This window comes from Lytechinus variegatus, chromosome 2, assembly GCF_018143015.1.
Source record: "Lytechinus variegatus isolate NC3 chromosome 2, Lvar_3.0, whole genome shotgun sequence".
Taxonomy (NCBI): Eukaryota; Metazoa; Echinodermata; class Echinoidea; order Temnopleuroida; family Toxopneustidae; genus Lytechinus; species Lytechinus variegatus.
In genome coordinates this window covers 36,593,391-36,609,325 of record NC_054741.1, presented here as the reverse complement: position 1 = coordinate 36,609,325, position 15,935 = coordinate 36,593,391, and the positions used below count along the sequence as shown (strand labels likewise).

At 33.9% G+C, this 15,935-nt stretch overlaps 1 protein-coding gene across 1 annotated transcript; it reads right to left on the bottom strand.

Annotated features, from left to right (window-relative positions):
- Positions 1 to 7,972: 7,972 nt before the first annotated feature.
- Positions 7,973 to 15,175, bottom strand: LOC121407992 (ubiquinone biosynthesis protein COQ9, mitochondrial-like). Its single transcript, XM_041599281.1, has 6 exons — positions 15,026 to 15,175; positions 13,865 to 14,222; positions 13,045 to 13,231; positions 12,259 to 12,414; positions 11,228 to 11,281; positions 7,973 to 9,617 (listed from the first exon to the last, which is right to left on the bottom strand). The coding sequence occupies exons 1-6, from the start codon at positions 15,066 to 15,068 to the stop codon at positions 9,582 to 9,584; spliced, it is 834 nt and encodes a 277-aa protein (XP_041455215.1). The 5' UTR covers positions 15,069 to 15,175; the 3' UTR covers positions 7,973 to 9,581.
- Between the last annotated feature and the right edge of the window lie 760 nt (positions 15,176 to 15,935).

Sequence of the window (15,935 nt, the reverse complement as noted above, 5' to 3'; positions counted from 1 at the left end):
ATGTATCATATGATATTATGTATCACCACTGTGCTCATAATAAGTACCATTCTATGGTTTCACTCCGTACTTGAAAAGATATTTATAACACTTCTTAAGGGTGTGTTCCTACAAGATAATATCAAGGAGAGTCATTGACATTTTCATCAAAATAGAGTGGTAAAATAAAAAGACAGGGCGCTGTGACATTGCCAGGGTATTTTATACAGCATCCCACGTTATGAAACCTTTCAATAACAGGTTTGATTAAAAGAATAAACATTCAGAAGACATTAAACGAGAAACAAAACCCTTGTAACAAGTTACCTTGTGTGTAAACAGAAAAATCAAAGAAGATTAATGAACGTTTGATAACAACTTGGACAAGCAATGATAAAGTTAGGAGCATTTGAATGTTGAGATTACTAATACTATATGGAGATCTTCCCATCGGCAATGTGACCAAGATTTTTGATGTCACGCTAATCTTGTACAACAATAAAAATTATACCACACGGCATCTATTTTTCCTATTTCATAAATATAGAAAAAGCTCTTTGTCGATGATCTACGTGTATTATTGAAACCTCTGATCTACACGCCCCCTAATGAAAAGAGCAGCTGGTCTTCGGATAAATTTAATAAAAACAATGTTAAGTTAGATCAATATGATGTCCAAAGGTAATGGGGGGAGTGGTCCCCCTACCTTTGGGGACAAATTTCCGTCCTTGAAAGAAAGGAGATGTCATGGCTATCAAGTTGTATTGTAGCATGGTACATGCGTTGATGATGTTTCAGAGTATCTGAATTAGTGAAATCAAGGCTAATAATAGTACGATTCGAACAAACAAAAACACTCAAATTTCATCAAATCGGACAAGGAATTAATGACAATTTTGACTTATTTGGGTGAAATAGTTCTGTACTATCATCGCTCTGAGCAAGCTAATGATGTCATATCCCTAATTTATTATTGTGTATATTGTAATATGAAATTATATTCAAATTCTGTCCTCTAAGAATGACAAAAGAATGGACCGACTACTGATTAAGCATGTTAAAAGTGTAAGATAATCATTCAACTTACTTTGTTATATAGGGGAGACATATATCATGCTCACATGTATGAAAACATGAAAATATATGATTTCATGTAACAGAAAAAGTAAAATTGGGACATGACATCAACAGCCCACCTATTGCAGCATATGACTGTTTTCATAAACTATTGCAAAAAGTTTTAAAATCTGATAAGTTATTATTTGTAATCAGCTTTTGATGACACTTTCACTGTTTTACTTGGTGAACTTTACCCTGATTATTAAGATATTAATATTTAAAGCCCGCAGTACCCTTTTGATAATAAGAATATTATCACACACTACAGACTCGATAAAAAGAGGTGTGATAAAATTTAGCAACATTTATGGGTACGAAGACAAAATGGGATATGAGACAAGGTGGCTTGTTTTTGGTGACATAATTGCAGACCAAGTAAAAGATTTTTTTAAGGGTAGAGCAAATGAAATGAGATATAGTAAGTGCAAATAATGTCGAGAGTTACACAGACAAATTCATGGACATCAAGAAACTTGAGCCATGACGCAAACATGACATTATTATGACATGATATAAAATCATCATCATCAGATTATATAATAATTATAAAAATAATAGACAATTCTTGTATAGCCCATATCACATTATGATATAGTGTCCCAATATGCGCTCTCATTTGACAGGAACCAGCCATAAATGATGTCATGAGTTTGCCGACCTAAGTTTTGAACCATTAATCAGACCTGAAGTGTGATACTCATTTATTTAATAGCATATATAAAAAAAATGTAACATCATGGCTGAAAAACGTTTAAATATATTACGAGGCTTGTATCCTATATCCGAACGAGACTTAATTCAATGAAGGAACAATAAAAGCAGTCGCAATTCAAATGCAAGTCAATTGTAGGTCTTCAAGTTGAACATATTTAATTGTCTTGCAATTACTTGGAGAATTATAACTGATTGCTAGACTGCTTCTTGTGTTAGAAATGATAAATCTATTTCTATAGTAATTATAATTATAATGATAATAACAACAATAATAGTGTAGAATTATTGAGCACATACACCATCTTCTTCTTCTTCTTCTTCAGGGTAGACCTGTGTCCTTCACACTTGAAAATTAATACAGGCGAAAGTAAGACAGTAAGAAGCAAATGCAGCTGTTATCAAGTATAGTACAAATCAATTTATGAAGTATTTAAATCAGCTACTTTTTCATGTTTTTACCATCACCTACCATTAATAGCACCACCTGACATGGCCCTGGGAAGCGGGGGTGCTGCGCGGAATATTCTCCATCGGAAGCACCCAAAGTATTCTCGAAGGTGCACATGTGTAAAAAGGAAATATATAACCAGAATGACCTTCATAATGTACTGAAACTTTTTTTCGCCAGACTTTTTTTTGCTGTTCAAAATTTTGAGGTCCAATTTGAAGTTTGTCAAGTAAAATGTTTTATTTTTTGCTTTCAAATTTATTTTTACCAAAATGACTTTAATATTTTAGTGAAAACTTTTTTCTTTCTTGCTTTTCAAATTTACATCTGCGCCCCCTGTCAAAAAAAAAATCATTCCCAGGGCCCTGTTGATACTCTGATAATAAAAAGGGGATATTTCAAGGGCAGTTTGTGGGAATTCATGGAGAGGATACGTAATTTAATAACCAGGTAATGCGACAATCCGATATCAAAAATATCTGTCTAATCAACAACATTCTTTTTATTGACATCCTCTAGGTTATTTTCTACACTCTAAAAGCGGCGCCAGTCTATTCACAATCGCCATGGAAGTAAAATGTCGTGAGATCACAGACAGCCTTTTGCAAACTATCTACGCCATCTACGCGCACTCACTTACGTAACAATCCGTCCAACAACGCTGCAAAACAACATAAACTTTTGACCAATCAGGAACGAGATACTGAAACCGCTTATGACAAATCATACGTAACAAAGAAACGCGTAAGTTTCCGTTGACATTAGCAACTTAAATTCATTCTTTATGAATTCTCATTGCGATCAAGACGTTTGCTTTGCTCCTAGCTGTCTTTAAATCTCTCAAAGAGAATGGCTCGACGATCTTCACGTGTACGAAGATATTTCTCCCGACTGCGAAAGAGCATGAGAAAGAAATTGACAAAATTGTGCTGTTTCATCCAAGGTATGGACGATATTCTTCATCAGAATCCCACTCCCAAAGACATGACATGAAAATAGAAAATTAATGTCGACTCATTTTAAAGATACTTCTGAACTATTTCATTCAATTCATATTTAATATTTTGAAAACGATACGCAGTTTTCTGATAGTACTTATTCTCATGTACAAGTTCAAAGGGAATATTTTTGCCAAAAGATAAATTTCATTCAAATTTAACAAAATCTATATATTTGTTTACAGTTACCGAAGATGACAGCGAAGGCATTCCAAAGAATGCATCGACAATAGAGGGCCTCAAAATGGTAAGCCATGCACTGTTGACAAAAACATTTTAATTCTATTCTCTGTAATGCCTGTTAACCAAACATCGAGAGAGTTGCGAAAACTTTTTGTAGTATAAAGGCAGATGGGCGGAAATTCCATGTACCGCGTCCCCGGCTACCAATAGTAGAGGGACACAATATCAAATTTCCCCGTACTATTTTAGGTCTTTTTATGATAGAGAAAAATACATCATTCTAAATCGAAATAATACATGTATTTTGGACTAATGACCTAACATTTTGGGTGATAACCTTATTTTTTTTTTATTTTTTTTTTTTTGCTTGTAAAAAATATCCTGCCCCTTGTCCCGTTACCTTTGGGGACAGATTTCCGCCCATGTATAAAGGTACGGCCCTACCCTGGCTGTGCGAATTTTCTCCTTTAAGATCTCTAGCTCACCGAATTCCTGTTTCTGTGTCCAGCATCGCAAGCGATGATGAGATGTTGACACGTTCGATGACGACAGCAGTGACGTCGTGCTTGAAATGTCTCTGCCAAAAGTCGAATTTGGGCTGATAGACAATGTTTTTTCCGTTGCAACTACCTTTGTCGATGAAATAATTGATGTCGCTTCCAACTACCCCGGACCAACTACTTGAAATATTGAACTTCAAAATTACTCAATCACTTTCCTTCTCTAATCTTTATGTTATTGCTATTAGAAATTATAAAAATAGTAACAATGAAAGCAAGAAAAAGTGCTAGGCGTGAGAAGTGTTCAAAGTTCTATTAATATTCCTGAAAATTACAGACCCCTTTTTAAGCTTTTCAAATTTCTTGGGACCAATTTTTTTTTTTTTTTTTTTTTTGGGGGGGGGGGGGGAAAGGGGGCTTTAAAACGTACATCTGCACCGCCAGTAAAAAAAATGGTTCCTGCCACCTGGGGGCCGTTTCATAAAGCTGTTCGTAAGTCAAGAGGAACTTTAAGAACGACTGGTGATCCTTTCTTGTGGCATATGGTATATTCATTGGCGATGGTTTGGCACGTAAGAAAGGTTCACCAGTCGGAAATGGCCCAACTGTCTGCTGTGTAAACCTTTCACTTGAGTTAAGGAGTCTGAATGCAAACCCACAATGATTTGTCTACAGAAGGCCCTCTTGCTCAGAATTAAAAAAATGCAAGTTTCATATAATAGTCTTGTGTGAACACCCACTTGTTTATCAAAGTTTCAGTTAGGGTTCGTGGTCCAGCTCCACTAGCTAAAATTGATGTCAATTTATTGCTAATCACTTTCTTGCAATACCCCTCTCGATAATGCTTGTCAATCTCTGGATGCATTTTGAAATCATGGTAAAAGGAATGACTAGCTTTCACAACAGGTATTTAATAATAATAAAAAATAAAAAACATGAATACAACAAAAACAGGTATTCAATATGTAAGATATACATCCATTCTTATATATGGTACATGTCTATCATTTAATTTACTGCCCAGCAGAATTTTGTATAAAGAATATTAATTTAAGGGCTTAAATTTATCCACCTGATTGGTGTCAAGACCCCTCTCATTGGTCTTAGAGATTTATTTTATTTTTGGCCCTTTTTAATTTTTTCCAAAATTATTCTGTAATAATCTTTGAAATAATAGTTATTAAAAAAAGCCTTGCCCTGCTGAAAATACAATTTTTTCATAAAGGCCTTTAATTATCTATGTCCCAATAAATAATTTAATCTTCTTCATGAGGGATATAGGGATTCTTTGTAGAATTGTAATGCATAATATAGAAATATAGAACAATCGTGGTTGACATGAACAGTTTCAATGTCAGCAGCTGAAGAATACAGTAGAAACTCGGTTTGAAAATACAATACGATTTCCTCTTTTTTAACATGGTCATAATCCTTGTCTCTCTACTTTCCATACTATTGTTTATAAATCATTAAAAAGAGAACTGAAAAGATATCTATAGAAAATGGTAATTTGATCGGTAATATAGCATGGTTGGGTTTATTATATTCATGCCTTCAAGAAGCACTGGTTTCGAGCATGTTTGCTACACATCCAGGCAATTCTGACGTGCAAAGCTTTAATGAAAACTTTTCAGCATTTCATTTAGTAATTTGATGATAGTTTCACTGACAACTGTTCTAAGCTACAGAAATGCTGCCCTCTGATTGGCTGATAGCAAGAATAAAAAAGAATATGATTTCATACTTTGCGAAACATCCCCAAGTAGTCACTTGGAAAAGAACATGTGTAGTCTGTTATAAAGACCGTGACTATTTTACGAAAGAAAATGTAATCACTAAACAGAATACAGATGAAGAATAGGGCAGTTGTAAAAATATCACTATAGATGCAAACAAGATACAGACTTCTCGTATAAAAATGCAGAATAATGAAGTCACATTTTAAGGGAGAAGTTCACCCTGAATAAAAGTTTGTTGTAAAAATAGCAGAAATACTTATGCTAAAAAATGTTGGTGATGGTTTGAGAAAAATGTATTAAATATCAAGTTTTTAGAATTTAAGTTTTAGGATTTGTGATGTCATAAACAAGCAGCTGCTCCATATGTTAGGTAACAAAAATGCATTAAATTGTAATTTTTTAATGGTTTGTGATGATTTATTATTTTTTTGAATGGGTGTGAAATGATTTGTGGATTAATATACTGAAGGCATTTAAAAAACTTTTTTTTTTTTTAAATGACATTTCATTGTTTTTTTTTTTACCATACAATATATAGGAGAGCTGCTCATATATGATGTCACAAATAAAAAAAATAATTCTAATAACTTTTTATTCTTTGGATTGTTCTCAAACCTTCAGAAAAATTTGGTGTCATTTTTTCTGCCATTTTTACAATCAACTTATTGTCAGTGTGAACTTCCCCTTTAAAATAAACACCCTTTTTGTACAATAATCCAAAGGATATCTGTGGAAAAATTTAGGGAAAATAAAATATTAAAAAGAGAAAACTGAATGTACATCTCACTTTGAGTAAAAAATAACTATCCTTTCTTTTATAAAGTCATGAAATTATACAGAGAACAAGTGAAATCAATATTTATACATCTCAGAGATAAATGAAAAGAGAGATGTTTATGAGGAGTCTCTCACAATATATATTCCTTCTAAATTCACTATTTTCTTTCACTTGATAAGTCAAACTAGATTGGCAACTTCTATTGAGCGATACACTGTCCAATTTCACTCTTGTAAGAGCTATAGTGCATCTATTTTGCCTTAGATTTCAATACTATCAGAATAATGTAACCTTTTGAAAGGCACTTTCCTAGATATAATGTCACAATGGAAAGAATTACGAAGGGCACAAAAATCTCCAAGCAAGACAATGAGAGGGACATGGAGGCCAATTGGAAGGTCATCAAAGGTCATGTCCTTTGTGTCCTTGGAGAAATTTAAAGAGAAATTCCATTTGTGGTAACGATCTCAAAATTAGTTCAAACATATTCCAACAAAATGACCACCCAAGTGTTTGTGCGTAGAAATAAAAAAAAATATGTGGCAAATGGCTCTGAAAGAAAATGTGCAATTGCTGATAGACAAGCAAATAAAGACAGAATTCCATCATATGTCAGGTATTTTTCCAAGGAATATTAATACACTGTCTCACATATGCTTTTCTGTGTTTAATAGTGATCATATGGGTTGTCAGTTTTTAGCTAATATTTTAAGATTTCACAATTCACACAGAATATGTTAATGTAAAAGACCTAGACCTATGATAATAAGGTGACAAATAATCTTGATTTTAAAGACTCCCATGAAATATTTACTTGCTGCAACTACATTTTATCACCTTTAAGTTCAGGTTTTTTCTCTCTCAACTTAACCCTTTCCAATCCTAGCAGTTGACTTACTATAACCAACATTTTTCATAGAATGATAAGAGAGTTAAAAAAAGATATAAAGTCACCTTCCAAATCGATGAGAACTGACAAACTGAGAATACATGTATGCAAATCAAAGTAGACAGAGAATCCATGAAATTAATAGAGGAAAACAAACAAGACTGTAAAGTGAAATAAAACTGTAAGTATTTTTAAAGAAGGAAACGGTACCAATAAGGGCATAAATTACATTGAAGCTTACATATCTCTAATTCATCTTTATTTATTACAAGAAAAACATGTAATCAATCAATATATGAAATAATTTTTTCAGGTATACATAATTACATAATGTTTATGGCCATGTGTCATGAGGCCGACCAAAAGTGGTGGTGGTGTTACACATTTTGGTTAATTTGTTGAGTTATTCCTAAATATAAAAATTCTAATCAAATTAGCTATGCCAACAAGTTTGGTATCATTTTAAACCTGAATTCATTGGATAATAATCGAGAAAGTTTTATTACTCTAGAATAAATAGAATTTGAGTTACATGTCTTTAAAGACCATGAACTGGGGGTTGTGCCGGAAGCAGTGCCACCAGATGCAGTTCCATCTGTACAAAGTCAATGGGGATTCTCAATTATGCTATTTTGGATAAAACTTTACTAGTTTGTGTGAAAATTTGACTTTCAACTACAAATTTGGTATCAAATTGAAGCTAGAACATTTCTCTTTACTGTTATTTGTACTTAATTGAAAAATAAGTTAGGCAATGTCACTGTCACATGTACATACAAAAACAAGGTCAAAACATTGAAAAAGAAATAGAAAAATTGTTGAAATTTTTCAATTTTCACAATAATTTTTCCATATCGACACATATGTTCTTCAGTGGTTCATAATTTCAATGTAGCTTTTTTGTAAAGACCAGAAAATGTGATTTCTACTATTCTGTAGAATCACAGATCTTGAAAATTCAAATGACACAGGTCAGATCGAGACATTCAGACTCACAATAGGTGAAGAATCTTAGAAGTATTACTTGGTCTAATGTTATTATAATTTTTTTTTAAATTGTTTCACACCTTAAATCAAATGGACACAGCAGGTAAATCCACCATGTAATGGTAATGCAAGAAAAAATAGCACACACAATATATACATTTGATTTTCTTCTGGTTGATGTTTAAGTAATTAATTGACCATAAACCCTATAAAGTTCTACTTTGTTTGGTCATTAGGGGAATATACAAATTATCATTACAAAAAGATTAAAAAAAACTATTAATATTTGTCTATTCATCATAATACATCACTATCCAATGTGTTGTAAAATTTTTTTAAAATAGAAATTGAATTAAGTTGAACTTGGACTTGATAATCTATTCCTTCGCTATTGCCGGAGGACAACTGTTTAAGTTACACCCCCAACTTCTAAAAGTGTGAGATAAATGTATATGCACTGCAGGTCTATCATTTAAAAAAGAAAGAAAAGTGCAAGCTCATTCATTGCTGAAAACAACTGTCGCTATCACGAGAGGACACATTTAACAGAAAAATGATGGTATCACCAGTTTTTCATTGAATCTGGGCCTGGTATTTAACCACAATGAGGCTTAATACAGAATACGAGTACAGGTAAATCTGCCTTAAAAGTTAAATCTGCACAGAATCCAATCTTATGACTGCAATTAATTACATAATGCTGTGTATATTCAATCCATCACCTCATATTGCAAGGTGATTATGTCACTTCCCCTAGCCTCACAATGCCCAACGTAGGTCAAGGAATATATATTAGGACTGCATAACTGGATGAGCCCCCTAAAGATGCAACTATACTCCCGCTTATTCCAGTCCTTATCACAAATCATAATGGACGCCCATGGAAGCCTGAGACACACTGCTTTATAAATATAGTTATTTTTTTCTTAGTTGCATAATTCAAATTTTGTTCAAGTTGAGGTTATTTCATCAGTCCCAACTGATTTAATTCAATCCAACCCATTGTGCCTACTGAAACAGGATGGTCCATGTTCAAAGTCTTTGGGAATGACATTATTCGGCAGTCAACAGGAAAAACGAGATTAACTGCATGTCCATGTCAAACAAGACTAGGGTGCTTTGAGTATGTATCAGCAATCCTGCTCAAATGGACCTGCTTTCACAAGAAACATGTTGGGTTCACAAGGTCCTACACATCAGGCGAGCATAAAAGCCGGTGAATGATAATCTGAGGATCCTGGTTTCTTTCAGTTTCTTGAATTAAGCCCTGAAATGTTCCTTGCCTGTAGAAATGAAACAGGATTGCACACTCTTGAAATATATCTAAAAACAAAAGGAGTAGATTAAGTAATCGATTGAAATTGGAGAATTCCTTAATGTTCCTCAAAAAAAAAAGAAAAATCAGAGGAGCATGTCTGTGAAATTTGATAAAAAACATCTAATCAGAAAGGCAATATTTGACAACCTAACAATGCTGACAGATACTGGCAATTCTTAGGGCAGCATACATTTTCACTGTAGACGTGCGGTAAAGCCAATACACATGTACTAATCCCCCATCTTTGTAAAAATGTGTAGTTTGGATAATCGAATGAGCAAAACAGGGCAAATAAGTCGACAGCAATGACAGTTACTAGTAATTCTTACAGCCAGGGGTAAAATCTTAGAAACTAGAGGATGACACCTCAAATTTAAGATTAATTAATTTCTATCAGATTTTTTTCATGAATCTTAATGCTTCAAAGATTTTAACATTAGTTAGTAAGGGATACAGAAGTCTAGTGTTTCATTTCCTTTAACATGATCACATAATTTCAATCAGGGTAAGAAATCATTAATTTTTTTATTCATTTTATTTAATTTTTTTTTTTTTTTTTTTTTTGGGGGGGCTATTTTTTCTTCACATAGGGGTAATTTCAGAGGCTATTTCTTTAATTTAATGAGCTAATCTTATGCAGTAAATGAAAATATTATCATTCTGCCATATGTAGACGATTGATTTTCTAAATTCCAAATCATTGTTTGTGGTACATCTTGGGGCTACTCCTGAAATGCTAGTTGCCCCAAAGCATGCAAATTGGGGGAGTTTAGGGGCTATATGGGCTGTAATGTGGAAAAAATAATTGCCTGTCACCCTCATGCATCTCCTACAGTGCTTTTAATTCATCTGGGTGGTGTTTCACAAAGATTTAGGCACGACTTAGAGTCGCACTTAAATGTCTACTTGCGCACGGTATAAAAGGCATGACAGTATTGGTCAGATCATGCAAAGTGAACGCACACTACTGCCTATTGATCAATAAGATTGCGCGTTGCATATCACGTACGCGTCAGCATTTAAGTGCGACCTAAGTCATACTAAATCTTTGTGAAACACCCCCTGATTATATCGAATTGCCAATATGCCTAGTGAATTCAATCTACATGTATCTTATACCATTATCCAAGACCAAAAAAAAGTATGAGATGCAATGAGAATGCATCACGATAGTCATTGTCCATAACCTATCAAGGATGCACATTCTATTTCTGGGAAGACAAATAATTGTCACTTCATAAAAATATTATAAAAAATCTTCCATATCATTGACAGTAACGTAAAAATTAATTTGTATGTTCTGAAACATTGCGAGGTTAAAACTGAATCTTGAAGATATCAACCAAAAAAATCTGTCTGTCAATTTGTGAATCAAGGAACAAATTCTTTGAAAAGCATGCTGTGCTATTTCTCATCAAGATGTCTAGTTCCAATAATCAATCAGTATTTATTTTGCTGTAACCCTCTTCATATAAAAAAAAACAACTAAAGCACTTCACAGACTGGTATGTAACACTTAGAAAAAACTTGCTCTGCGATAAAGAAGTGAAATATCAATCTTATTAAAATACTTACAGAAGTAATTGCTGCAGACATAAATTCATTCATTGCACTACCAGCAGTCTCCATCTGAAGATAAAGTAGAAACATAATGAACAATTTTGTACCACTGAAATAATAGTAACCATACTTATCATAGCTGGATTTACATAGTGCTTTTGCCAGAAAATCAAAGACAATGGTCAGAATATATCTCCCTTTTTTCAATGGTCAAGTCCACCCCAGAAAAATCTTGATTTGAATAAATAGAGAAAAAATAAAAACAAGCACAACACTGAAAATTTAATCCAATCAGATGTAAAATGAAAGAGTTATGACATTTTCAGGTTTCGCTTATTTTCACAAAACAGTTATATGCTCAACGCAGTGATATTCAAAAGACAGAGTTGACAATGTCCCTCAATATTTCTTCTGTTTTTTAATCTGTTGAATTATACAATATTTCAATTTTTATGAATGAGACAAAAGGACCGACTTAAATGAACCATAAAATGTTAAATCAATGGTAATTTTACATGTTCAGGGAGGAACAAAACTTTGTTTCACAGGACAATGAGAAGAAAATTAGAATACTTCACATCATAAAATACAAAAGAAATGTGAGTGATGTCATCAGTCCCCTCATTTGCACACCGACTAGGATGTGAATATAACTTTTTTGTGAAATTAAGCAAAACTTTAAAAAGTCATAACTTTTTTTATTTCAAATCTGATTTTGGTGACATTTTTTAGTATTATGCTTGTTGGATATTTCACTTTTTATTCAAATCAACTTTTTGTTGCACATGGTGGACTTGTCCTTTAAGTAATGATACGCAGCTTTTCAAATACACCTCATATCTAGTTACCTGTTTAGAGGTGCATAGGGATATATATCCTTACTAATAAATAATAAGGTGGTCTATACATATATAGTAATAGCATAATTTCCCCATCCATTGATAAAAACAGAAACCATCAAAATAAAAGTGAGAATTCTAAATAATCCTTAAGTAAAAAGCTTCAGGCATGCAAACCTCATTTTATATATATAAAAAGATGCTTACTTCTCCTCTGAACTTGGCAAATCTAGTAAAGTCTGTGAGCCTGTTGTCTAAGAATGTCCAGGTTTCCTCAAAATCTGGCGACTGGTCCTGAATAAAGCACAGTTCTGTACTCTTATACACTGCTGCCAGAGACAGCCTCTTGGTGTACCAGTTGAACTAAAAAAGAATAAATGATCAGCTATGTTATGTGATCAGCAAAATTATCTCCTAAAGCATGTCTTAAAGTATACAGGAACATGGAGCAATGAAATGTAGTCACTTTAGAAACTCCTTGGCTTTTTTATTTTTCAATCTTTGTGATCTTCCAATCTACATCCCTATTGATTCTGCATAGCAGGACCATGAACTATGGAGATTGGGCTTCTAGTCATGTGGCCCAAGTTATCTGGAACAGACTTCCAAGCAAGCACTATCAGAAACAGTCCAAGACCTTCCAATCAAGTGTAAATAACTATTTATTCTCTTGGCCATATACAGAAGTCATAACACTCTGCCGAACTTTGTTCAGGCGAGACAGAAAGGGTATTGCTATTAATTTGGTACAAGTAGGGAATAATTTTCCTTACCAAATTAGATTAGCATTATGGTTATAAAGAGAAAATCTGCTACAAAATGGACTATTTGTGTAGCATTCTTCACAAAATTTAGAGCAAAATGGCAAAGCAATAGCAGGAAAATCATTCCCAGACAAGAACAGGTCTCCAATCCTGCATAAAGTCATGTGCAATTTATGATCAACTTTATGAAATCCACCCTGAACCCTATCTTCAATGATATGTCACTCACATCTGCAGATTTATCCCCTGCATGAAACCAGACTGTGTCCATAAGGTTTGCTAGATTACTGAAGTGTTCAGCTATATTCTCAGGTCTGGCTGTAAGAACCATAGCATCAGGCCACTGCGCATGATACGGGATGATCATTCTGAGACGAGTCTGCAAGGCATCTCGGATAAATGCACCAGTCTTCTTCCTGTTGGAAATTATATCAAGTTGGAAAGGAACTGATTTCTTTTACATATTTTGCATTCATAGCATAATGTTTTTGTGGAATTCTTTTCACACTTTTTTTTTATAAAAGACAAAAATGTTGACAAAAGAGTATGATTCTTTTAATTATTTAGATGAAAGTATAAATGTGAAAACCTGAGATAACTTGGATTAATTGTGTAGGTGTAGAGCATGGGAAATTCAGATTAAAAAATAAGTTTATGAAATAAAACAAATATTTTCACATTTTCACTGTCTAACAACGCAGCAAAAATTTCAAAAGAGCATGCTGCATAATATCAAAGTTCTCTTCATGCCTATTCATGAAGATATATTTTCATTCACTGTTGTAGACAAACACAGGTAACTTGATTTAACGTAACAGCAGGTAACCTTAAGTGTCTTAATCACTGAATCGCAAGACTAATTCTGACTTTCTGACAAGACTTTCCTGTAATTTCCAGAAATTTCCTAACGAGTAGTGACTAGTCAGTCATTATTTGGAGGTGACATTTTTTGCTATTCAGTGCTAATTGGGTAAAAGAATCAAGCTTGATCCATGATGGAAGACATAATTTTCACGATTTAAAAACATATCTGGGATTCTGGGGTATACCTTTCTCCTTCTTCCACATCTTTACTAGCTTCCGAAGCCAGCTGCTCTGCCAACTGTGCATTGCACTCTCTCACAAAATGGTGCATGAGATCACCCCCACCCCTGGGAAACATGCCATGGGCAACTCCCGGGTATCCTTCATGCTTGGCAGCCTCGGCAAGAGACTTGACAGTCCAACCGTGGATGGGTACAAACTCTAGGGCAGTGTTGAGAACCAGCTTCTGGATGTCTTTAACACTAGGCTCTTCTTGAGTTGTTTGATCACTCTCGGAGGATGATGAGGAGTCACTGCTACTCCTTGCATCATTGTCTCCTTGTCTGTATCTCATCGAGGAGGAAACCCATCTACAATTCAGTCCTATTGATGAATAGTTAACAAAACATCATCTAAATATTACAAATCAAAATCTATCAATAAATCATCTGAAGTTGCATCTAAATTTCAGTCATAGTCTTAAATCCTCTTCTAAAACAGTAATCATTTTTTCTTTATTTTTCCCCATAAAATTTCCATTTTTTAAACTCTATCTTAGTATAAAGTAACTAAATTCAATAACATTTAATTACAAAGGCTAAGCATTATTTGCATGATTAAGAAATCTTTTATAAAGTTTACAATACGATAGGTGACAACTTTGTGAAAGTACACCATAGATACATTAAGGAATATTTACAGTCTAGGACTACTAAACAAACAAAAAACAGACTGGCATTGGCATTGCAAAGGTAAGTTATATACGAATGACAATAAAAATGAAAAAAAGAATAACTAAGACTATGAGTATAGTAAGAGTAAGACAAAACCAGACAACTTATATCATGTATATTGTATACACATGCAAATTATGTTGAAGGAATGGTCGAAATTTAAATAAACCAGTCATCGAGATTCATTATCTGATAAAAACTGGCCTGGGCCCACCAACCAGTTCAGGGCAAAAGAATTTTTTGTTCCCACTTTTTAGTTTTGCTCAAGCTGCGTCAGACTCAGGGGCTACGGTCATGGAATCAACTTTCCCCCGGAGGTTTCGGGCAAAACTTGCCGAGTTTTTGTCAACCACAGACACAGTCGCCAGTACCGCATCACGTTCAATCGTTACAAATACAATACATCAATGAAATATAACAAACCTTTATTGATGTAAAAAATATCAAACTTACCAAATACGTTGCGAACAAATCTGAGCCCCTGCAAGCTTGCCATTTTTTGTAATTTGTTGGTTTATCACCGGGTTCACCGTCGCGGGTCTGAAATCTTTAACAACACTTTCGTAACAAATTAGCTGCATCCTCCTGACAAGCTGCCTTCTCAAAGTGTGTCAAATGTGGTATGTGGTAGCAGCGAACAAGAAAAGCGTGCATCTCGCTCTTTCTAACGTTAGCAGACGACATTTCTGTCTCTCCTCTCATTTATGAAGCGATTTACTGCATATACAGAGAATCAGAATGGTGCTGTAATAACTGTACCCCTATTTGAGGTTGACCTTGATATGAAGTGATAATTTTGAGGCTAGAGAGGCACTGGAAAGAGACTGCTTATCTTTTTTTATTATTTATTTGGGTAAGGGGGGGGGGGGTATGGGGTTACATGTACCAGCATTCAGACATATACATTTTAGTACAATCGAGTGTCATGTCTCAAACAATATGGCTTTTGATGTCATCATTTCAACATCTCTGTTCTAACTTTCTCATTTACACAAAATTGTCGGTGTTAATTCTCAATTTACCTTTTTCTGTTTTTAGCTCATCTTTTTGGCCGGGTAGATGATAGATTTCAAAAGAACTAGGAATTTTAAATAAATGAGTACTAAAAATCCCCCAGTTAACCAACTCATCCACAAAAAAGTGTGAGGGTGGGATGGTGTAAGAGACAAACATAAAAGAGATATAAAGGTGGAGAGAGACAGAGGGGGGGGGGGAAGGGTACAGACTATTTTTTTGATCCCTACGAAAAAAAAGCAATTGCTGATAGGGTGTTCCTACGAGAGGTAAATAACTAACTACTAGTAACTAAATAACTAACTGAATATATAAATAAATAAAAAATAAATAAATGAATGAATGAATA

Excerpts from the sequence above, each read along its gene's own strand:
- LOC121407992 (XM_041599281.1), bottom strand. The coding sequence starts at position 15,068 with ATGGCAAGCTTGCAGGGGCTCAGATTTGTTCGCAACGTATTTG. Across the intron at positions 14,223-15,025 it reads ATTTGTTCGCAACGTATTTG|GACTGAATTGTAGATGGGTT; the intron begins GTAAGTTTGATA and ends ATTCATCAATAG. Across the intron at positions 13,232-13,864 it reads GATGTGGAAGAAGGAGAAAG|GAAGAAGACTGGTGCATTTA; the intron begins GTATACCCCAGA and ends AATTTCCAACAG.